This window comes from Leptinotarsa decemlineata, unplaced genomic scaffold, assembly GCF_025532065.1.
Source record: "Leptinotarsa decemlineata unplaced genomic scaffold, Ldec_3_MD MMD2_tig00000035_RagTag_RagTag, whole genome shotgun sequence".
Classification (NCBI taxonomy): Eukaryota; Metazoa; Arthropoda; class Insecta; order Coleoptera; family Chrysomelidae; genus Leptinotarsa; species Leptinotarsa decemlineata.
This window is the reverse complement of record NW_027412540.1, coordinates 23,571,645-23,595,904: the sequence shown is the minus strand read 5'-3', so window position 1 is coordinate 23,595,904 and position 24,260 is coordinate 23,571,645. Positions and strand designations below refer to the sequence as shown.

Below are 24,260 nucleotides of genomic sequence, written 5' to 3'. Positions count from 1 at the left end.
TTCCAAAGTCAAACATCATATTCACAGGTGACTTCAACATAAACTTGCAGATGTGGAAGCAAATCAGACTATGGGCTGAAGTTTCGGGCCTAATACAGATGACTTTTGTCTTATTGCACTCACCGCCCAAGAGCTTCTAACTCCGCTTGACTGTCCGAGAATATTTTTATTGACTTGTGTATGAGGTTGGATTCTTCCAATCTCTCCGCACACAATTTAGTAGCGTAAATTTCCGCTTGAAATACAGTCGCATAAGTTCCTAGGCAGGTAGATATCTCTGTCCTGAGTCTGCGACTAAAAATACCTGCACCAGAACCGGAAGGTGTTTTTGATCCATCTGTGAACCAATTATCTGCTCTTAATATTTCCTTCTCCCGGAGGATCCAGTCCTCTTTACTCGGGAACAGTGCTGTGTCTTCCAGTGTCAACCAACAGTCTGTTGTACTCTGCATTAAATTGATTTGTGCAATTGGCAATGTGCAAGTCTATATGCAGTCCATCTAACCTCTCTCTCCGGGAAAATGTGGAGGTGAGGTAGATCTAGAAGGATTTCCATGGCCGCTGACTTGGTGGTGCCAATGGCACCACTGATGGCCAAACAAGCCTGTCTCTGTAAGCTAGAAAGCTTCGCCTGGGCCGTTTTCTGTAAAGCCTTCGGACATTCGCCAACGTACCTCCAGCGACTACTGGCTCTTCGTCAATCCAACTGACTCTCTTACTGTTTACGAGATTCCTATATATAGACTCGAATTTGAATAGCACTGTATAATCAAAATGAAGGACGACATTTTTATTTTTGTACTGATGATTTACAGGTATTCTGGGTTTTCAATGTTAAAGTACCACTTTTCTGAAACTAGGTTTTTTATTTGAAAAAAAAATCAGGCTCTTATCAACAAGTTGGTAAAAAAACATTTTCAAGAATTTTAGCAGTCAACATCAAAAACCCTTTATACTTGAGTGTAACACTACTCTGATTTATGTTATGACGTAACATTTTCATTTGTTGTAATTTATTTTTATTCCAGAAATAAATAAAACACTCACAAAGTAAAGTATATATTGAACTCATTTTAAATAATATACATTTCAGCCACTGACACAATTTTCAAGAATAGATTCTCAACATCAGTTCTTTTGACGTTATTTTATAATCAATACTGAGCAGAACACAAAATTGAGCATTACATCAGCAATATATACACAATATTCAAATTCACTGAAATTAATTGATACAATAAAACTGCAACAAATGAATTCTGGATTTATACATATCGAAATTTTTTCATACATCACAACACTGTTATGAGTTTTTCAACTCAAGTGTTATATATTCATCTTGTTACTGAGAAGAAAATTCATAATAATAATATGATAACACACTTTCAACCACATTATGTACAGAGTAATCTGAACTAATTTAACATTAGTTGTTGAAACAATTATAGTTTAAACAACCACTCTAAGTGTTTACTCGGATCAAGCGTAAGTACACACATAATATTTTCTGTGGGAAAAATTAACGAAAAGGCAGCTGCCCTACTGATTTTTATTTCACTTGTTTAAAAGTAAAACCAAAACTATCTACATTGATTTCAAACTATAGATGAGCCGAGATAAAACAAAAAAAAAGTTGATTTGACGTTGGCTCAACAGCAGAGTTTGACCTGATTGGCAGCGAGTCTCAAAGTATGTCAAGGGGTACTGTGCAATTCCCATTTCGTAAGTGGGATAGCCCAAACGAGGTGAACGAAATGCACCAATTAGTCGTATAAAGTACTAGATGGGCTAAAAAGTACGCAGGCTAACACACAGATGGCGTTACTAGTATTAATTCCATATGATTTTTAGTTAACCCTATCCTTCAAAAGACACGTGTACAAATTTCACAGCTGTCGGACTATTAGTTTATGAGAGTGAACTTTTGTCAGTTTGAAAAAAATGGGTAAAACAGAATTTCGTGTGTGAGTAAAGCACTGCTTTTTGACGAAAAAAAAAAACTGTTGTGCCTTGATGAACATTATTCGGGCTTTGCACCTGGGAAATCAGCTGGGGCTGATACCGATGAAAACACAAAATAATTTTGGATGATCGCAAAGTGAAGTTGATCGAGAAAGCTGAGGCTCTAATGATATCTAAGGAACGTGTTGGACATATCGTGCATGAATATTTGTATATTGGTGCCTCGCGAGCTCACAATCGACTAAAAACAACAACGAATTGATGATTCTGCGAAGTTTGAAGCTTTTCCACCATAAAAAACCCGAATTTATGCGTCGATATGTAACAATGCATGAAACATGACTCCATCATTTCTCACCAGAATCAAAACGATCATCTTCCGAGTGAACTGCACGTGGTGAACCAACTCCAGAGCACGCAAAGACGCAACAGTCGAATGGCAAGGTTATGGTATCAGTATTTTGGGATGTGCATGGTATATCGACCGACTATTTCGAAAAGGGAAAAACCATCAACAACAACGACCCCATTTGAAAAAAAAGAAAGTGCTGTTTCATCAAAACAATTCACCGTGTCATGAATTGATGAAGACGATGGCAAAATTGCATGAATTGGGCTTTGAACTGCTTCTGCATCCACTGTATTCCCCAGATCTGCCCCCCAGCGATTATTCCTGTTCTCAGACCTCAGGCGAATGTTCGCTGAAGATATTTAGCGCCAATGATGAGATAATCGTCGACACTAAAAAATCATACTTCAAACATGGTATCGAAAAATTGTATGACCGCTATAATCGTTGATTCGCCCTCGAATAATGATATAAAATGTTATAATTTTTTTTCTATGTTAGCCTACAAACTCTTCAGCTCAACATTTTTTTATGACTCCACTTCTTTACCAGAAACTTCTAATAAGGCCCAATGTGACACACCCTGTATGTAATATCTTATTCCTAGCTGATTCAGAATATCAAGATAATGTGGTTTCTAGCATTCCCAAGTGATACGATGTTACAGATACCCGTCATATTTCAGAATTGAAAATAAATAATCAGTCACTACAAAATTAATAATAGTAATATTGAATTATCACATTCAAACAGCCTTGAAGATTTGATTGACACGTTTCTCTTCATTATTTTTGCCTCTTGTAGCCTGATATGCATCACGCTCTTTGTCTGGATGTTTTGTTGGAAGAATGGGAGAATGTATATTGGCTTTTGCATGATATCTGCAACAGAAATTAAACAATGACAGCAACTGTGTATTGCGAAAAAAGGTATTATAGGAGAAGTAGTGAAAAGTGTATATTGTTTGTAATTGTATCGACATGTTCTACTCTCTTAATAATCATTCACCAGTAGAAAATGAAAAAAAGGTGAGCTCTCTCACCTTATTCCAGCGATATCCACTTCATAATCACCACTTGTGACATAATCATTGGTAACTTTCTGCCGCTCACCATTTTCATCAATATTTTCAACAAATCCAAGACAAACCTGAAAAATATTAGTTTTCACAATGGCAGAACAAGCACATTTTTTAGCAAAAAAAGAGATAAAAGAAATCAGAACAAAACAGGGTTTTACACTGCTTTCACTGCATTTATTTTATCTTAGTTGAAGATTAATTTACTCTCATGTATATTTATGTATATATAGATGTACATGAATGGTTTTTTATATTCTATATATATATATATATATATATATATATATATATATATATATATATATATATATATATATATATATATATATATATATATATATATATATATATAAGTACCTGTCTAAAGTGTATGATCTATGTGTATACTGTGGGCCGTTATTATTGTTTATATATTTTTTATTTATGACAAGTCTGATATCATATAAATGATCTAATTCTATGTATTTTTTTCATTGTTTTATATAATTATCTCCTACATCTACTATTGATTTAATTTCTTTTAATGTATGTTCCATATTTTATCACTTGATATTTTTCACCTCTAATCTTTACTGTGTATATGATGATTTCCATGCTTGTAAAAAAATCTCAGGAAAATTAAAGTAAAGTATAAAAGACGAATAAAGTTATTATTATTATTATATAATCTCTCTCATTTAATCTCTCACTCTATGATGCTGTCAAGATGCTGAAATCCTATAACATTTCACAATAATTATCCATCTATAAATGTTATTGAAATACCTGTCTTTTGAAAGTGTATCCATATCCAGTTGTAGTAGTCATACCAACATATTTACCATTGCGGTATATTGGTTCTCCACCCCAAGGCCACAAATCAGTCTCATAATCGTGATCTTGCAAGATCAACTGAAGGTACATTCGTTTCACACCGTTTTCTTTCTGTTTCAGAAGAGCATCTCTACCGATGAAGTCAATTTCTTTCTGAAATGACATAACATAAAATGTGTATCATTAATTATTCAAACGTTACTAACATCAAATTTAACACGCCAGACTCGGCCACACTCTAAAGGTGTAGTTGTTGTGTCCAGATCCTGACCCCAAAAAGCAAAAAATTTTTCTACACGTAGTGCTCTGGTAGCGTAGTGACCGGCATGAGTGATTCCGTACTTTTCACCTGCTTGCACTAGACTGGAATATACATGAAGAGCAAACTAAAACAAGGTTAATGAATTTATTCAAACAATTCAATACTTGCTCGAAATAACATTTGACTGAAAAATGATTTCTACAGCAAATGAGGACAACCCTATATAATAGGGTAATAATTAATATATATTAATAGTATTAACGATCCTATGAGATTGATGCTGTTATATAGATTTATGTATGTGTATATACACACATCGGAAAAGTCTAGGGATATTTTTATAACATACTATATATCATAAAAATAAATGCATGAGGTCGTTTAATTTTGATTAAATTGGTACACTCGACCACCCTGTAGATTTCTATGGGTTGAACAAAGCCTGCAAAAACGGTAACTAATCTTTTATCTTACAAACTGTAGGTTTTCGGCTAAAATGAATAATCTGAAAGTGTCGAGTTTGTACATTCTATGCAGTTCTTGCTCAGCATTAAACTGGAAATATTGTGCTTTAACATGGAACGCCATCACTTACCATTGGCTGAGATGAATAGAGCTGTAGGGCTTCTTCAAGGTGGCATGCGACAAAATGATGTAGTTCTTCGTTTGGGGTCTCCCAAACTGTTATCAGTCGATTGTGGCGGCGTTTCCGTGAAACTGGCAGTCCAGCCGAACAACATCCAGGGCGAGGACGCGCTACAACTGCAGTTCAAGACCGATTTTTGGTCTTAACCGCAAGAAGACAACCGACAATCACAGCACCTTAGTTGGTTAACGTGTTGCAGCAGACGCACCAGGTAACCATTGGTCGTGATACTGTCAGAAATCCACTGCATGGAGCAGATCTCCACAACAGAAGGCCACTTAGATGTCCAACTTTGTCGAGAGGCAATCGCGGTAGAAGATTAGAGTGGTGTCAAGAACATCAAAACTGGGATGCAAATGATTGGGCCACAGTTTTGTTTACAGACGAATCCAGATTTGGATTTCATCCAGATTCTTGTCGAGTAAGACTGTGGAGACGACCTGGAAATAATAAACGTTTGAGACACGTCCAGGAAGATCACACATACAGAGGTGGTACAGTAATGCTATGGGGCGGAATCATGATCGGCGGCAGAACCGATCTCGTTTTTCAAATCGCTCCGTCACAGCTCGACAGTACCTCGACACCATTCTTCTACCTATCGTCCATCCGTTTGCTGGTGCTGTTCGTGAAAACTTCCACCTAATGCACGATAATGCTCGTCCACATGTCGCGCGTCTAGTGACTGACTGGCTCACCAACGAAGGAGTTGATGTATTGCCATGGCCAGCACAATCACCGGACCTGAATCCCATCGAGCATGTGTGGGACATGCTTCAACGAAGAATTACTCCGCATATGGGGAACATTCACACAACGTTTCAATTGAGAGAGCTTTTAATCGCTGAATGGGCAAATGTACATTGACAATCTCATTTTGTCGATGCACGATAGATGTAGGGCCGTAATAAACCAGCGTGGAGGCCATACTTTGTACTGATTCCATTTTTTTTTGTATTATGATTTTTTTTTGGGGTGCTAAAGAAGAGCCATATTTTTTTTAGTTTTGCTTATATGCGCACTCAGTATTTTTGACCATTTAATAAATTTTGTTGTAAGTTACATTCGTTTAATAATCACCCGTCAACTTTTTTTTCCCTAAAAAAAATTATTGCCATTTTTAAAAATATCCCTAGACTTTTCCAATGTGTGTATGTGGGTATATGTATGTATGTATATATGTGTATATATTTTTCTGTTTTCTCTTCTTCAGTAGTATTAACATTACTGTGAGATTGATGCTGTGATAGTTTTCTTTATCTTCTTTTCAAATTTTATATATCTAGTAAAAAATATTTCATTTTTAAAAATTTGAGTAGCTTATAATAATTGATTCTCATATTCATTTTCTTCCAATTGATTTATATATGCATCTTTTTTATGGCCTACATAGCTTCCTTAAGCTCAAGGCCTTAACCATAATATGTACTATATTGAATTTTGTACTCATATTTGTAGTTTACGCAATTTATGGAATAAATGAAATGAAAATAAATATGACAATCAATATTGAGCTACTACAGTAGATTCGCCAGGGATACGTCTTCAAGTCGTAAAACTCAGAAGATGATTTCAAAGTGAACATGTGTTTCTATCAAAAGTTGTAATGAAATGAAATTAAAGATAATGATAAATGTAAATCTTAGATAAAAGTTCAATGAATTCCTGAAGATATTGCCAAACATTACAATTGTTTACCTAGCCTATAAAAGATCTGTTTTGATGTCTACGTCACCAGTCTGGTCTTACTAAATACATAAAAATAATATTGAAGCAATCCAAAATAGATTCCTCAAACTTGTAGCTTTCAAATCTGACCTCATAGTTGGAGAATACGATTGTTTGGATATACTTGATATTGCGAATCTCATCACTCTTTCTTTTCGTAGAACAAACAAATATCATTACCTCATTCAAAATTATATCAGGTGACATTAATTGTAATTAACTAATATGTGAAGTCTCATTCCGAGTACCCTGAGTACCTGGAATTTTATTGAATACTTTTGAAAAACAGTATAGCAATAGAATTCAATAGTTGACCACCTGGGATGTTAATTTTCAGTTAAAATTATAATTTTTTTATATATTTACATTAAGGTTAAGTTAGTTTTTGAGGTATTACTGTATTTGTATATTTCTTTTTCCTCACGGGGATTACCCGTACACATGAACAAATAAGTAAATAAATCAGTTTATCGTTCACTCAGTAAAAACCTAATATCAAGTAGTAATGGTGATTTTTTCAAAAGCAGAAAATAACTAAAAACTGCATTTGGCGTAAAAAAAGTTCATTTGAGATAGAGCTCTCGAAAAAACTCAAAAATAAATGCAGCTGTGAATGAGTTGAAATATTAACCAATCTGATCAAATTTTGCATTTATGTTCTGATTCGTTACTTGATGAAAAATATTGACATTGTTACTCTTTAAAACGCGTTTTGATACATGGTAGCGTCATCAGTAACTGATGAGTAACTGAATTTATTGTGAATATTCTAAAATTATTATGGATAAAGTATTGAAAACACGTTTCCCACACCAGAACAATGGTACCGATCTTCAACACACGTTTCACAAACAGTTAGCAGCATCAGTAGATGATTAAGCTAAATATTACAGCTACGTTAGGGTTATTGTGTTATTTTATTATTATATGCTAAATCCTAATTTATAAGTTGATGACTAACTGTTATGATAGCCAATATTTACCTGATTTTCAACTGTAATTGTTATGTGAAAGAATATCAACGGGACATTTGGAATAGGGCATTTGTTGCTGTTTCATTTCTAAACTTTCACAGGTGTCCGAGAGCCTCTTGTCATGTACCAGTCTCAACAATTTCATACATTTGTCACCGATTTTGTGGTTGTTCTCAAGAGCAGATTAAGTGACACCAGACTTCTCCGGTCTATGAAATCGATTATGTGAAAAATATTCCTTGTAACGAGTTATTACAGTCAGCTTAGTTTGACCAACATACTTTTTGTCACAATCGTCACTTTACCTTTACAGTTATCCTGTCTCTCAGGTTGAAGTGTATGAGAAGTTTCAAAAGGCCCTTCCATGTTTAATTTTTCGAAAATTTGGACCAATTCAATAGTGTATTTTGGTTGTAGAAGAATTATAAACTGAGCCATAGTCTTTTCAAAAATTCAGGGATTTATAAAGACGTTCTTTAATTTTTCGTTTCTTAATTTCCTTGAAATTGTTGAGACATCCTTTGAAAGTTTTCAAAGTTAAGAAACAACAAAGTTGAATAAAAAAAAGACAGGGGCTGTGTTCTTAAATATAAGTAAAGCTTTTGATAGTGTTTAGCATAAGAGTCTACTGTACAAACTATTCTAGATAAATTGCTCAACAACAGAGCTACTGCTGAAAGTGAAGGTCTGCAATGTCACCTCAAAAATTTCACTCTGCAGTAAGGACTTCCTCAGGGATCTCTCCTCTTCCCACTATTACACAACTTATACTGTTCAGATACCTACAACCAGAACCCAGAAAATTTTATCAACTCCTGTTCTTGAAGTGTCATGCAGATGACCCTTCAAGAACTCTTGAATGCTTCTTCCTCCTGATTCAATGCATATTTACCCTACTTAAATAAAATAACCATTCTGATAGTACGATTGGGTTGTATACCGGAATAGCACAAAAAATCAATATCTGATAAGCAACAGTGGTCAATTATGTTGAAACACACAGTAGTTCACACTGCTGTCTTGGCTCTGAGCCTATGCATTATATAGCTTAGAGATGTATCCTCGACGAATATTCTGTATTAAAGATTACCGATTACCTCATTTGGGATATACATGACATAACCCAATTCTCCTGTATGCGTCAAATTCATAGTCCTGATTCCATTGGCTAATCCTATATCTAACATTTTATATGTGAAGAATGGAAAATTTTTCGGATTCAGATCAGTATCGGTAAGTTCGGAGAGAAGAGATCTTGTGTAAGGACCCATGATACAAAGTGCAGTAAACATACTGGTAACATCAGATAAGGCAACGCTCGGAGGAAGGTTTTTCTGGAGCCATACTCTACATCTTGTCTGCTGGATAGTAGGTGCAATCATCATATAACTGAAAAATATTATTCAGTTGTTTTAGTAATAATAATATTTATTAATCCAATAAAGTCACATGCAGACATAGGATAAGTCACATTAGTATTTAAAAAGAGTAAATTCTAAAATAAAATTTAAAATAATATTAGAGTTATATAGAGATAAAGTGGTAGTACCTGGTGTATAAAGTGGGTGCATTGATATAAGTAAATTATATAACATTAAAACTAGACTAAAATTTCATTAAAAAATTCATTCAATCTGTAGAAGGGAGTCCGAATGAGTATTTCTTTGAGTTTTAACTTGAAGTTGCAGGTGGTAAGTTATTTCAGAGTTGGGGGTTGTACACTTTAATTCCCATAACTGTGGGACTCTGGCTGGTAATTTGTAGGGCGTGGTTTGGAATTATTTCTTGTATTTTCCTTGTGGAATATGGGTGTGTATTATTTGGACAATTGGTTCGGTGTTTTCTATCATGTGCAAAGCATGCTATTTCCAGTATATACAGGTTGACCACTGTTTAAATGCCTAGGCGTTTAAAAAGTGGTTTGCATGGTTCAAGATAATGAGAAGAGGTCATACATCTAATTATCCGTTTTTGGGCAGTCAGTATATTATTCACTGCAGATGAAGTCCGCCACAACCAGATACCATAATATTCACTGTGATGGATAGATATAGTCATTGAGTCATTTAAAAATTCTCAAAGAGTTTTGAAAAGATAAAATTTTTGACCCAGAGTGGATATTAGCTTAGAGCAATGAACTCCCCATTTCAAATTTTCCTCTAGGTATACCCCTAGAAATTTAGTTGAGCTGTTTTGTATGAGGTGCTCTGGTTCTATAATTATAGTATAAATATGGTCTATAGATTTTTGCCGTGGGTGAAAATTTATGAAGTTCGTTTCGGTTGTGTTCAGGACCAGATTGTTAGCAGAAAACCATTCACTTGCCTTTTTCAGAGCAAGGGTCGCTTTTGCCTCTGTATCTAGAGAATCTGAACCAGTTATTAGAGAAAATTTGTGTCATCTGCATACATTGTGACGTTGTGGTCTCCAGTGTAGCATGGTAAATCATTAGTGTACAGAATAAATAGTATAGTCCCAAGTATGGAGCTATGAGGTACCCCTATATTAATGGTGTAGGTTTCTGATCTGACTTTTTTGTTTTGGTCATCATTATTATTTATTTCGACATATTGTTTTCTATTTCTTAAGTACGATTGAAACCAGTTGAATGGAATGCCATGAACACCATATTTTTCCAATTTATAGAGTAACCGGTCATGCTCAACACCGTCGAATGCTTTGCTTAGGTCACAAACAACTCCTACAGGGTACTTTTCATTTTAAAAATTTTCAATGATTTCGCAGTAAAAGTTCAGTATTGCCTCCACAGTTAATCTCTTTTTTTTTAAAGCCAAATTGTGAGTTACTGACTACTTTGAATTTGTCTAGGTAGGGTAAAAAACGACTGAGCACTGCTGAGCAAAAAGCTTGGAGATTGAGGATAGGAGGGCGACTGGCCTATAGTTATCCAAGATAACTATCATTTTTCTTGAGTATTGGAGTTATTATTGCAGTTTTGAAAATTTCTGGGAAGACTCCTGAGTTCAGAGATTCATTTATAACATGACCTATCAGTTCTGCTAGTAGGTGTTTGAATTCTTTGAGAACTATATGTCATGATATGCCACAGACACCAGAGGATCTTTTATTTTTCAGACCATTGAATAGCTCTATAATTTCTAATTCGTCCAGCAGAAATACATAAAAGGAGTTTACATTTGTTAGTTGTTCTGGGAAGGAAAGAGACACTGGAGGGAGGGGCCTCGATAACGAGTGTGGTGCATTCTCAAAGAAAGTATTGAAATGGTTGACTATTTGACTTGGGTTTTATACTTGTGATGCACTGTTTGGAACCTTTGGTGTAGTAATGAATATTACTGGAGTCTTTTCCCAACACCAAACCGTTATTTTAACACCTTGACACGTGTTTCGATCACCAAGTGATCATCTTCAAGAGGAATGATGATCACTTGGTGATCAAAACACGTGTCTTCAAGAGGAAGATCATCATTTTCACTTGGTGATCGAAACACGTGTCTTCAAGAGGAATGATGATCACTTGGTGATCGAAACACTTGTAGAGGTGTTAAAATAACGGAACTTCCTCTTGAACGGTTTTGTGTTGGGAAAATATTCTAGTAATATTCAGTTGTTTCATAGAATATAAACGTTGTTCATAATTGTATCTTAAAAGATGTAAGATGTGAACCTTGATATTAAATTGGTGACCCAATAAGGAATATATACAACTGAAACCAGAGGCCAAATCCAAGCATTTTTGATCCCATCACTGAACAACGCTGCTTCGGTCTACCACAAGGTCTTATCAGTAATACTAGGCTGAACTATGAATGTAGTGTTGGAATGGATTGTCCTTGAAGATATGAGATGGAATTGGGCGATACACATAATTCGCTACACAATATCTTCTAACAGGACTTCTAACGAGTCCATACTAACTGAAATCTACATATTCAATGCCTTATAAATATTTTCACAAATATATATATATATAATATATACACTATCTTAACAATTTATTTGTAGATTACTTTTTTTGACAAGTCTGATAAGTTTTATAGACGTTTTGTATTATGCCTTGTATAATCTTAGATCAATGAATAAATTCTATCATTAAACTATTATTATCATTATATATGTAAAAACTGATTCCGCACTACTATATTTTCACGGCAGTGGAAGGTTTAAGTTATAGTAACATTTCATGAATAAATAAATTCAATACTCACTGATTTTCGGAAATGCGGGCTAGAGAACAATCATTTTCATAACCTCCATGTCTGTTTTGCATTCCTGTATGAATTATACTTCCAACAGGAACATCTACATCATTTGAGCATATATATTGTAAAGCATCCACTACTTCATTACCTTTGGACTGAAAAAATATAACATCGTTTATATCGAAAGTTTGATCTTCTTCAAAAGTGAATTGAAACTATTTCTGTCACTGGTAAATTATTTTCTTGAAGGAACACAGATATATTTTCAATTCTGTTTTTGAGTGGATCAAAACTGATGACATGAACATATTCAATGAATCAATCTTGACTATGATATTAATTTCAACATTACAAGAACAAGTACAATACTTGGCTTTTCATCGATTTCAACATATACAACAGAATAACTCCAAAGGAAAAAAATCATTTAGATTGACATTCGAGTACAAACTGAATAGGAGAAAGTGTTTTTGTATAATTCAATGATGTTCACATAAAAATAGTTGTTTCGAATGTATTTTTTCTTTGTATTGGTCTGATTCAATGTTTATATGAAAGGTATTGCTTAAGAGGGCTTTCTGTCATCCAGCATTACTAGTGAAATACAAATTGTCGCTAACTGATGTTTCCAATTCCTTTCTTGTCACCCTACCGACCGGCGTACCCAAACTCTGCACTCCAAGAGGCTCTCGGGCAACTTTTCATTTTTCAAACGAGTAAGTAGGACATGAAGTGATTAAGTTCAAGTACCGCTACACAAATGAGAAAAAATGAATGTAGCTTGAGGAAAAGTACTTTTTGATGTTTCATATATAGGAATTTGGGCAGCACTCTCCTATTTAAAAAAAACATTACTTTTGTCAAAAGAATGTTAGGTACTAACCCACATATCCACTTTCGTGAATGATGAATAATCACTAATTCCTATTCTTTCTCTGCAAGCCTCATATTCCTTTGCAACAAAGTCGAACCATGGTGGTTTACCAAAAGTATTTGTATATGCCATCCTATAAGGTTTTGACCACTCTCTACCATCATGGTCTTCTGGTCCTAAAATTAAAGACTGTAAAAATGCCAGTGAAAATAAAAAAGCCTTGGATTATAATACGAAAATGTATCATTGTAGAACCTTAAAAAAATGCATTAATAATTTCAGTGTCATATACAGGATTAATGTTTCACTTAAATTATTAGTAAATCTGTTGAAGTCTATACTGAACCAAATTATTCAAAAATTGAAATAAAAGACATGCCACCAAATTAGAAAATCTTCAGCTATGAACTTTAGCTTTGTCAAAACAAAGAACTAATATTATTTAAATAGGTCTACGAATTACCGATTCACAAATTGAGTGAACTGTAATTTGAATTTTCTTTGGGAATTCATGTTCCCACACATTCTCAGAGAATACTAAAAAATTCCAAATAACTAGAGATTCTATAAGCAATATCATTATGAATATGAAGATGTGATCAAAACTGCTAAAATCAGGGTAAATGAAAACTGTATATCAATTCATGTACCTAATTCAGACCAGCTGGGACGGGCTTTTTTTTTAGAGGACATTTTACAACATTAATCAAAGATATATACTAGCCAAAAATAAACAATGCAGAGATGATTATGACATGAATAGTCAAATCCTGAAATGCACAGAAAATGATATTGAAGTATTACCCACTGAACTTTTAAACCTCTTGTCTTGAGTTTTCAGAATTTCCAGAACCCTTTAAATTATCAAAAATCCCAATCTATAAAGAATGAGTATTACTTGTGACAATTCATGCAAAATAATAGAGACAATTATATCATTATTATTTTCACGAACGAGCTTACCTTCTACATCACTCTTCTCAAACCAGGTTGGCCTTTCATAACCCATCACTTGTCCAAAGACAGCACCAGCTTCTCGTAACTTTGGATAAACAGGAGACATTCTCAGATTTCTTCCTGAAAAATTACATGGTATTCATTTCATAATCAGAAAGGTTCATACACAATATGTTTTTGTTGCAGTCATTACCATATTTCATTTAGTGTTTTTTCACTATTATAGGGACATTAATACATACAGTGTTATTATTCTGTAGTTTTTATGCTATTTAATTTCTTTTTCAGTTGCTACTTGTCATTCAATCTCAATCACTAGAATCTTTGGAATGGAGGAACGGGAAATACAAAATCATTTGTGGAACTGCTAATCAAAATTGTTGATACTGTGTGTACTTGGTGCTTCTTTGGTTTGAGTAATTCTTGTTTTTCTACCGATTTCGGTCCGACACCAATAAAACATTGCTAATATTTATGTCTTATTGAACAATTGAAATATTTGAAGATGAAACGTAGAGTATATTTTTTAAATAATGTAATATTCATGAAATCAACTCAGTTTAAAAACTATCCATAATAATAATATTAGTATTGTTACAATAAATTGTATTCAAGATGAGTTTCGCTACACTGTAGCTTCATTAGCTGAACTGGTACATAAAACTAGTTACAATGTCTTTTATACAACAGTAGTTAATTACAAAACCTAATTAGATAAATGATTAATTCTGGTGAAACACATAGATTGAAAAAAATTAAAATAAAACTTTACTTCCAGGCAGTTTTGAAAGTTCTAACAACTGAATTAATTATTTCATTAACATGTTCAAAGGAACTCCAAAATTCAGAAGGGCTGTAAAAACATTTTTAATCACAAGACCGTTTTATGATTTGTGGGAGTTTTTCGAACAAAATTTTGAATAGCTGTGACAACAGTACAAAATATGTCATATCCAAGTCTCTCACTAACTAGTGTTAAGGGTAGGTGTGTATGAATGTACTAATTAACTCCCTGTTTTAAGAAATCAAAACATTTCATTACATTATTTTATGGTGGATATATATATATATATATATATATATATATATATATATATATATATGTGAATATACTTATGTATATGTATGTGTACATATATATGTATATATTATTTTAATGTTTTTATAATCTGACAACTCTGCCTTATGTTTATTGTGTTTATTCATAAGCAAATGATACAGAATACATTAGGGAAAACTGTTTTTATATCTATTTTACTGTTTTGTTGTGAAAATACTTATAGTAGCATGACTGTATATATATACATTTATAAGTTCATCCACTTTCAACCTCCGACAATCCATATTGGTTTGCATAGTTTTAATTTTATTCAATTATCATGAACTCCTGCTCATTTTAAGCATTCACGATTTATGTACTATTACATTTAGAAGCTTTCTCAATGAGAATTCTATCCATTAGATAATAAAGCATGCTCTGATTCATTCATTGTGTACAGTAACACCTAATGATCAATAATGTTCATTTCTAACAACTGGATATTTTTTCACTGTAACTACTTAACACTGTAAGGCTTAACAGAGTCTTACCAGTTTGAAATTCATGAAAAGGATAGATTAATCCATAGTGTAACCCTGGTACTTCCATGACACGATCTCTTAGAAATTTGCGATTGTTGTGTAATCCTAAGAATCTAGATACTTCCAATTCGTACATGTCAAATTCTGTTTCCCCATTAACAATCAACTCAGCTGTAGCCTTGCCGACTCCTCCTGCAGCTGCAATGCCCACCGTTTTCATGCCAGCAGCAATCAAATAATTCTTTATCTGCCACAAGAAATATTGATTTGTACAAATGGCAACAATATATTCAGAATATAGAGGGTGTATTTTACTGAAAATATTGTTCTTTTAATAATAACTAACAATATTTTCGTGTGTTTGTTACAAGTTATAAATTGCAAATTTATATCGTTTATATCGTTCTATATAAATTTTCAGTTGGTTCTAAGCGTGGAAGTTTATAAACGCATTTGATAGATTTATTCTGAAGTTTTTTAAATGGTTTAAGAATTGCGGTATTTGCAGATCTCCATCTGAAAATTCAATATTCGAATCGAGAATATATGAAACAATAATATATATATATATATATATATATACACACACACACATATATATATATATATATATATATATATATATATATATATATATATATATATATATATATATATATATATATACATATATCGTTGAATTTTTTTTATTGAAACTCTTCAATATGTTCATTCCTACCTCAGGCGATTCACCTACTATCCATTTACAATCTGGACTGAATGCTTCTGGTCCATTAATGAGCTTATCCAAAACAGCATTTCCTAAACTAGGTACTCTATTTAAAAGTTGTTCTAGTAAAACATGAAAATGGTCCCAATCTTCTGGAAGTTGCCGCTCTTTACTGCTTGCTTCAAGAAAGGAAACAAAAATATGTATTTATAAATGTAAGTGAATGAAAATTTGAAAATGAAGTTGATGGGAAATTACTGTTAGCATATTTCAACATACCAGGGATATTTCCATCTTCGAATACTGGCTTCGCAACTGGTTCAAACCCTCCAGCTAATAATCTTCCCTTATTTTCTCTAAAGTAAACATAGCTGTCCTGATCTCTCACAACTGAAATCGTCATTTACATGTAATGAATGATATTTTTTTTATAAATTTCACTCTTCATTTAGCCCCATAGAAAAAGTCAAAAGGGTTAAGGTCAGGAGACTTAGGTGGCCAGTGAATAGTGCCACGCATTCAACCATTCTGGTAACATTGTTGAATCAAAAGAATTTTAGGGATTTTAGTTATTTCTTTAATTCATGCATGTGAATATTACCTTTGAGAAAATTGTTTAGGAGTTTGAAAAGTGAACAAGGAAAACTTAATATAACTTATACAGAAACACCTCACCTGGAAGCATAGGGTCCAAGCCGGGAATGGGTTTGGTATGTAAATAATAATGTTCAACAGCATGTAGAGGAACTTTAACGTATGGTTCAGATAACTGACCAACATTTCTTGCCCAAAATCCAGCACAATTCACGAAATATTCACAATTAATATTTCCTAAGTCAGTCTCAACACCAGTAACTTTGTTATTTTGTTGTTTAATTTTTTTAAGTGTGCAATCCTCAATTACTTTAACACCTACAATGAAGAATAACGGAAATAAAGAAATTATTACTTCCAATACAAAATTAACTTCGAAATGCATATGTTAAACAATGCCCAGATTCTTTGAATTTAAAATAGTTGAAAGATAACAAAATAATTTGATGAGTATTCTTACCCATTTCCTTGGCTTCAGAAACCAACGATAAGCATATGTCATAAGGGTGACCCACTCCATCACCAGGAATCCAAAGGCCTCCCAAAATATCGGAAACATTCAGTAATGGACATTTTTCTTTACATTGCTCTGGCGTTAAAATATCACACTCAATTTGCCATGATCTAATGAAATGAAACATAATAAATAATTGAAATATATCTATAAAACATCTTGTTTAACACAAAAAAAAATCACATAAATATGTCAAAAACTCTGATGAATTTCTGTTGCATTTCGTTTTCCTTCTGTTTGGGTTAATGTTATTTACGAAGAAGAATTAATAAACAAATATGATCAACTTTTGAGACGTATTCCAAAAACACTTTATTGTGAGATTTTCACTAAATTGTTTTACAAAAACGCAACACGTGTTTCGCCATACAATGGCTTCATCTGGCGTGTCTTTCAACTAATTCTACACATTCAATACTAAATATATATATAGTTTATGGAGTACCTGAAATCAAAGTACCTGTAAACGAAGTACCTGAATTTTAAGTAGCTCTCAATAGAACTCAATAACTCTCCGTTACTGAATATATTTTTTCAAATGTGAAAATAGAACATAAGTGCAGGTAATTTAATTCGTTAGAAACTCAGGTAAAATATCAGCTACTTAAAATTCAGGTACTTCGTTTACAGGTACTTTGATTTCAGGTACTCCATAAACTATATATATATTTAGTATTGAATGTGTAGGATTAGTTGAAAGACACGCCAGATGAAGCCATTGTATGGCGAAACACGTGTTGCGTTTTTGTAAAAAAATTTAGTGAAAATCTCACAATAAAGTGTTTTTGGAATACGTTAGTTATGGATTTTCATCAAGTATCGGCCGATTCCATCATATAACTTTTGAGACTGTTTGTCTCAAAACTTGGTAAAAGAAGTGTCTATTTGCTTTGAAAGAGAGCGATAAATCATTTATCTACTGAGGATAACCATACCAATACACAAAACATATTTATGAAAGAATAATTCAAAAAATATAATCAGTTTTCAAATACCAAGTGGATGAAGGCGCTTGATGAAAATCATTATTCACACTGGAGAACAATAAGGAATGCTACTATAAATAAGTTTTTTCTATGAAATAGTGGACTTTGATAGTACAATTTTAATGTGATAATTCAAAAAATGGTTTATTCTCTGAAGAATCATTTTACTTATCAAACATCCACTGTGGGTAAATGTAAAAGAAATTGTATTAGTAAAGGAAAAAACTGGTAAAAAATGCATTCAATTAGAGTGTACCAATGGTTTTATATTATTTTTGGTGTTCAGATCATCATAATTATGAAAATATATGAAATCATTTTTTACTCACACAGCCTGGGCTAGCATTCTTCGAAAAACTGTCATTCGATCTCTTGTTTTTGCTAGGTTTAAGCTTCCGCATTGTTTCCACCCAGTTGGTAATCCTTTCTTTTCTAGTTCTTTGTACAGATTCACACTTGATTTCGTGAGTTTTACTTGTGATAAACTGGGTTTGAATACTCCTACAAGACCTGACGAATTCCATGTTGTTGCACCTCCTATTCTGAAAATTTAGTTATTCTTCGCTTGGTCAATACTTACACATGAAGTAAAAATGTATGCATTCTTGCACTTTACAAGAAAAATTTAATTTAGGCTCCTATGCCGTAAACTAAATAATTTTCTTATAGACAGACACTTGAGTTTTGATGAACCCAAGGGTGACATACCAGGATACTCAAGAATCACAGGAAATAAAAAAGATAATCAGCTCCATATATCGATCCTAAACGAGCTATGGGGCACCAAATTGGTCAATGAGATACAAAGAGTACTGAGAAAATACACCAGAGAACGTACATAGGAAAATTTTTATAAAGGAACCCTGTGAAAAAAAAACTGAAGAAATGCTACAACACTCCAGGGATCTGCTGAGAATAATTACAGGGATATTCACTAAACACCGTCCATTGAGAGGACCCCCAATAAAAAAACCAGGTCTGTATAATGAAGACCTTAGCTACATACACATACAATGCAACAAAGGAACAGAGCACTGCATCACGCTTCACGTAAATCAGGAAGCAAGCAATTTATGTACTTCCCAAAAAATATCCAGTAGTGATATGATACACATCTATCAAGGGACCTGTACAGGAAATAGGTGTCATGTACAGATGGGAGAAAAAATGCAATGCCTACAGAGTTTTCCAGACCCTTGGGTGAAATGGACAAGTTAGATGGCTTCCAAGTAGCAAAAACTATGTGTTAATAATTGGGTACTTAAGCTTGGACAATATCTGGAAAGAACACAGCTGTTATTCATCAGAAATACCTGTTCTGTTCGATAAGCACCGTTTCACTACCCCATCCGATTTTTGCTAGATGGTATGCGACCGAGGCCCCCATAACTCCACCTCCACAAATAACAACTCTGGCATCTCTAGGGGGTGATTCAGTAGACAATTCATACTTCGAAAATAAATTGGAAGAACTTCTGCTTTTAGTCAAAGCAGTTTGATACTTTGATATCAGTTTATTCATTACAGAAAAATGTTACAATCTTTTACATATTCGTTGTTCCCTATTTATTTATTTATGCAAATGAAATCCTACTGTTAATTAAATGTCTACGTTCGATATAATAGATAATATAACCCTATTTTCCAAAATACTGTTGACAAGTTGATATGGCATGGCAGTTATGTAGATTTGTGGACGTGACTAGTATACCGTATCCGGAAGCGGATTCATGAGGAAATTTATTTGAATGTAATTGATTTTTTGTTGGGTTCGAATGTTCATTGGCTGAAAGTAACCAGATATGGAAGCTGAGGTTGGAGAAATGAATAATGGAAACAATTTTTCTGGCTTAACGGTTCACACCCCAATTTGATAGAAAAAAGAAGTATTGTGGCCTTGACTGAATGAAAAAATGAAAAATGAAGCGAAAAGACAATCGATATAGTATTATTCACATATTTTCCCAAACCCAAACATAGAATTTAATTGAATAAGTGAGTACTGGCACTGAGAAAATAAATATTTAGAATTATTTCGAGACATTCATCGTGGACTCCAGTATCCGTCATGATATTATCCAGGAGTAGCAGCTTTCATGTGTCATTTTTAACAAATTATAATGTCTCATACTTCCTTTTTCTGAACTCTTCGGCTTTACAATTATTTCTTCTGTATCAATGTCTGTTTTACTGCCTACACCGTTTTCTTATTATATTTTCTTTGTCTCCTTAATTTCATCTCCAAATTTTCTGGTTTTATGAAATAACATCCATTACACCATTTGATCTATTCAGTCTCTTCATTTTCGCTATGTTTTACAAACACACTTCTTTGAAGTTGTCGATTAAATTTTCTCTTTCGTTCAATTCACTTCTGCTTTCGATTTACTTTATTTGTGTATAGCAGGCATTTTTCTTGCTTTTCCCTCAATCTTCTGTGCAAGAACTCCAACTCTTTTCCTCCTGTTCTCATTATTTCCTCTCTTTCACGACCATTTCACATCTATGTTCCCTGCAAATTTGGGTTGTTTTAGTTTTTTTTTAATTTTTTTTCTGTGACTCCATTTCTCATGAATATCAATGTCAAACAATTTTTCCTAAGGCAGCCTGTTGTATAGGCAAGCTTCGAAATCGGCCGCCGAATAAGAATAGTTCTGTGTCTTTCACTGCAAGGTAACTATATAGTTGAATCTCGTTCGGCAGTCGATACCAAAGCATTCCATTCACAAAGGCGCAAAGCACATACACCAACGTTTACATATGGATACGATTCTTGTACCATCTATCAACATGTGTACAAATTTGGGCCAATCTCATTTCTCGCGTCGAGGCGTTTTGTTAAAACAAAAGTGACTCGCTTCAAACACCAGATCTATGGCGATCTATGGCGAGTCGGAATAGTGTCTGGTGTTGAATCACGAATGCTTTGTTTTAAGCTCTGTTGCCTTGCAGTTGGGAACCTCTTCTTTCTTCAATGTGAATGGATTGAGTCTTCTGCCGCCATTAAAGGGCAGTTGAGCACAGCAACACGTTAGTTGTTTAGCCTAGCACCACTGATGAAACCTATAGCAGGTTGAAACAGCGCTGTCTTCTGTAGTATAACCAGTGCTTTATTTTTGGGCCCTGGTTGCTGTTGTGAAAGGACGAAAGATCTTGTTCGTGGATCTATGTCGAAGATTGTTCTTCACAGATAGCTGAGTCCACGAATGCATTCGGGGTTCTGCCTAGCACCCTTATGGTGTGACGAAACAAGGCTGTATGGTGGATTATAAATGCTTTGTTTTTGGACTGTGGTTTCAAGGTGTTGTCTTGTAATCGAAACTGTAGTGAAGACAGACGACTATCCTCGTCGAAGCTTAACTTTGCAACTGGCCCCTTTGAAGAGCCTTGGGGTACCTTGTTTATCATTGATATTGATGGGAGATGTGCCATCGCCTTTTCTCCCAATGAAAATGATTTTATAACATACCAGACCTGTGATGCCCTTTACAACGTGCACTGACGCCAAGTTGGCATCATCATTGGTCATACAGTTCTCACAATAAATGTGAGACGTCAAATTGAGATGGCATATTTCATTACAGTCTACCAGTGATGAACAATAATAGAGGGAATTTCAGTTCCAATTTTAGATTCAAAATCAAACATATGTATCATCAAAATCTCCTTGTAAACTTTTTGAGGCAGAACAATTTAACCAGAAGTTTATCTTCTCCTGATTTCAAATAATGGTTTGCATATATTTTCAACAAAATCGATATATTCCATTACAAAAACTAATGTTTGGATGAAATATATATGAATATCAGTAGGCTCATAATGGAATTAATCTGCTGCTCATGTGCAACAAATTGAATTATTCATCATTCACAAAATTATTTTGATATTCTGGCGATAGTGGACATATCTATGGATCGCATATACTTATCTCTAATAAATCTTTTCATGGACGTGGTAAAGTGATTTTCAACAGGGTTAAGAGTAGAAAATATTTTCCAATCCTTGTCCTGTTCCTTTGGGAGAAACCGTTGTACCTAAGTTTGTTCTTAATTTTTTGCACTTATTCTCTCATATTTATTCACTATCCTTCAATATTCACTAACCTTCAAATCTGTAAATTCGACAATGGGGAATGTTCCTCAATTTGGGTTATTACAGCAAATGCAAGTTTCAACAAAATAAAGTTGAGTTTAATTCACGAGTTTTTCAAATTCACTTCGAAAAGTATTCACATTGATGTTTCAAATGTTGGGTTTTAATTTTTAAAGGGATTTGTTTCTAATTCACATATTGGCAACAGCGCCTAGAATGTTAGATCGGAGTTCTGGTTACTTAGATATTCTACTTTAAAAAAGGAAAATTATATTTATAAATCAACAATTAAGGCAAAATATAAATTATAGTTCAATACCACCTCCACAAGCCACATAAACAACAGCTGTTTTGTTATTTATTTTTATAGAGGAAGATAGGTTAGGTGCACGAAATGTCATATGTGACAGAATGTCTCGGAATTCGGAACATAAGTAAACAGAACAGCACGCCTCTGAAATATATCATCTTCGTTTGTCTCATACAGGTAACAGATTCATTGTCCTTTATTAGCTATAACCGATGTTGCCAAATGGTGAAATAGAAACGAATCCCTTTAAATGTAGAATGCATTATTTCATTCCTCTCTTTTAAGTATTTAAATAATTTTTTAAAGAAACAGATTTCAACCTGTTTCTTGCGTTGTTGCGTTGCGTTGTTTTAGAGCTCTTTTATGAAAACTACTTGATTTTCGTCAGGAGGAACATTCCCCATTCAAGCTGTAGGATATTCATCGATACAAAATATTGGCATTTCAGCCACAAACGATATTATGGCCCAAAATGAATCTACTTGGTGAACCTTCTCCAACGGTACAACTGAAAATGAATTCTCTGTCTCAGAGTCTCACTCCGCAGTTCTTAGGTTCTGGTAGAAGAACGATCAAATGCTTTCCATCCACATACTATACTATGTATGCAAAATATTTCAGTGAATTACCAGAAGGATTATTAAGCAGTCGTATCAGCTTTTAAGGCTAGTTATGATAGTGAGTACCTTCAACAAGTCTACTGAGCTCAACTGAAGGTCCATCCGAGAGTCTGCAGGGGTTTTGGGCTGGAATCAAAAGGTTAGCAAGACTCGCCTATCCAGAAGCACCTGATTACTTCACCAACTGGATTGGTGTCCATAGTTTCATCGACGGGGTTCCTGACAAGGAGCTGCAACAAACGCTGTGGATGACACGTCAGAAACAATTGAATGCCATCATTTATGCCCTAGAATTTGAAGCTGCACACAGTTTAATATATACGTTTGAAAATGTCCTCATAGGACCCAACTGAAGTAACGTTAGTTACAAATAAAAGTGTTAAAAAACAGAGAAAGTTTCAATTCTTATTTTTCATAAATTTATCCTCTATGTCAATAAATGCTGAGTTGTTTACATATAGGAGAAATAGGGGGTCAAATACCGAACCTCGCGGCCCTCGTTAGTGAGAAATATACTTTAGAAACTTCGATAAAAAAGTTGACGAATTTATGAATATGGTTCTGATTTGTTTTCTTTGTTGACCGGTTTCGGCTATTATACCATTTTCAAAATGTTTTGAAAATGGTATAATAGCCGAAACCGGTCAACAATAAAGAAATATAGTGGAAAATAGACAAAAGTGTGTTTTTGTAGTATATCCTCAGTGGATATGGAACTCCTTTCAGGGGTGTTTGTACTGTGACAACACTGCAATCAATTTTAGTTATACAGAAAAGAGCTGTACGTTTTCTGTGCAAAGCAAAACCACGAGATTCTTGCAGACCACTGTTTAAGGAAAAGAAAATCCTCACTGTAATATCTATTTTTATTATTGAAACTATATGTATCATGGCAAAACATCAAAATCGATTTTCAATTAACACAAACGCCACTCGACAAAAAAACGACTTTAATTTGCCCATTCCAAAATATTCCCCCATTAAAGACTCTTTCATTTATAATGGGTTAAAAATGTTCAATCAC

At 33.8% G+C, this 24,260-nt stretch overlaps 1 protein-coding gene across 2 annotated transcripts; it reads right to left on the bottom strand.

Moving 5' to 3' along the window:
* Positions 1 to 1,043: 1,043 nt before the first annotated feature.
* On the bottom strand, positions 1,044 to 23,625 carry LOC111507588 (pyruvate dehydrogenase phosphatase regulatory subunit, mitochondrial). 2 transcript variants are annotated; one of them, XM_074172052.1, is made up of 16 exons: positions 23,303 to 23,625; positions 19,528 to 20,726; positions 18,544 to 18,756; positions 17,175 to 17,338; positions 16,796 to 17,032; positions 16,400 to 16,510; positions 16,130 to 16,299; positions 15,421 to 15,658; positions 13,837 to 13,950; positions 12,883 to 13,049; positions 12,006 to 12,154; positions 8,913 to 9,204; positions 4,412 to 4,591; positions 4,158 to 4,358; positions 3,354 to 3,460; positions 1,044 to 3,192 (listed from the first exon to the last, which is right to left on the bottom strand). In XM_074172052.1, exons 2-16 carry the CDS (start codon positions 19,734 to 19,736, stop codon positions 3,057 to 3,059), a joined length of 2,688 nt encoding a protein of 895 aa, XP_074028153.1. In that variant the 5' UTR covers positions 19,737 to 20,726; positions 23,303 to 23,625; the 3' UTR covers positions 1,044 to 3,056. The 2 variants fall into 2 exon arrangements, with proteins under 2 accessions (XP_074028153.1, XP_074028154.1); XM_074172053.1 differs by lacking the exon at positions 19,528 to 20,726 and having other exon boundaries at positions 23,303 to 23,615.
* Positions 23,626 to 24,260: the final 635 nt, after the last annotated feature.

Excerpts from the sequence above, each read along its gene's own strand:
- LOC111507588 (XM_074172052.1), bottom strand. The coding sequence starts at position 19,736 with ATGAATAAACTGATATCAAAGTATCAAACTGCTTTGACTAAAAGCAGA. Across the intron at positions 15,659-16,129 it reads TAGTAGGTGAATCGCCTGAG|ATAAAGAATTATTTGATTGC; the intron begins GTAGGAATGAAC and ends TTCTTGTGGCAG. Across the intron at positions 13,050-13,836 it reads TGAGAAGAGTGATGTAGAAG|GACCAGAAGACCATGATGGT; the intron begins GTAAGCTCGTTC and ends CTTTAATTTTAG.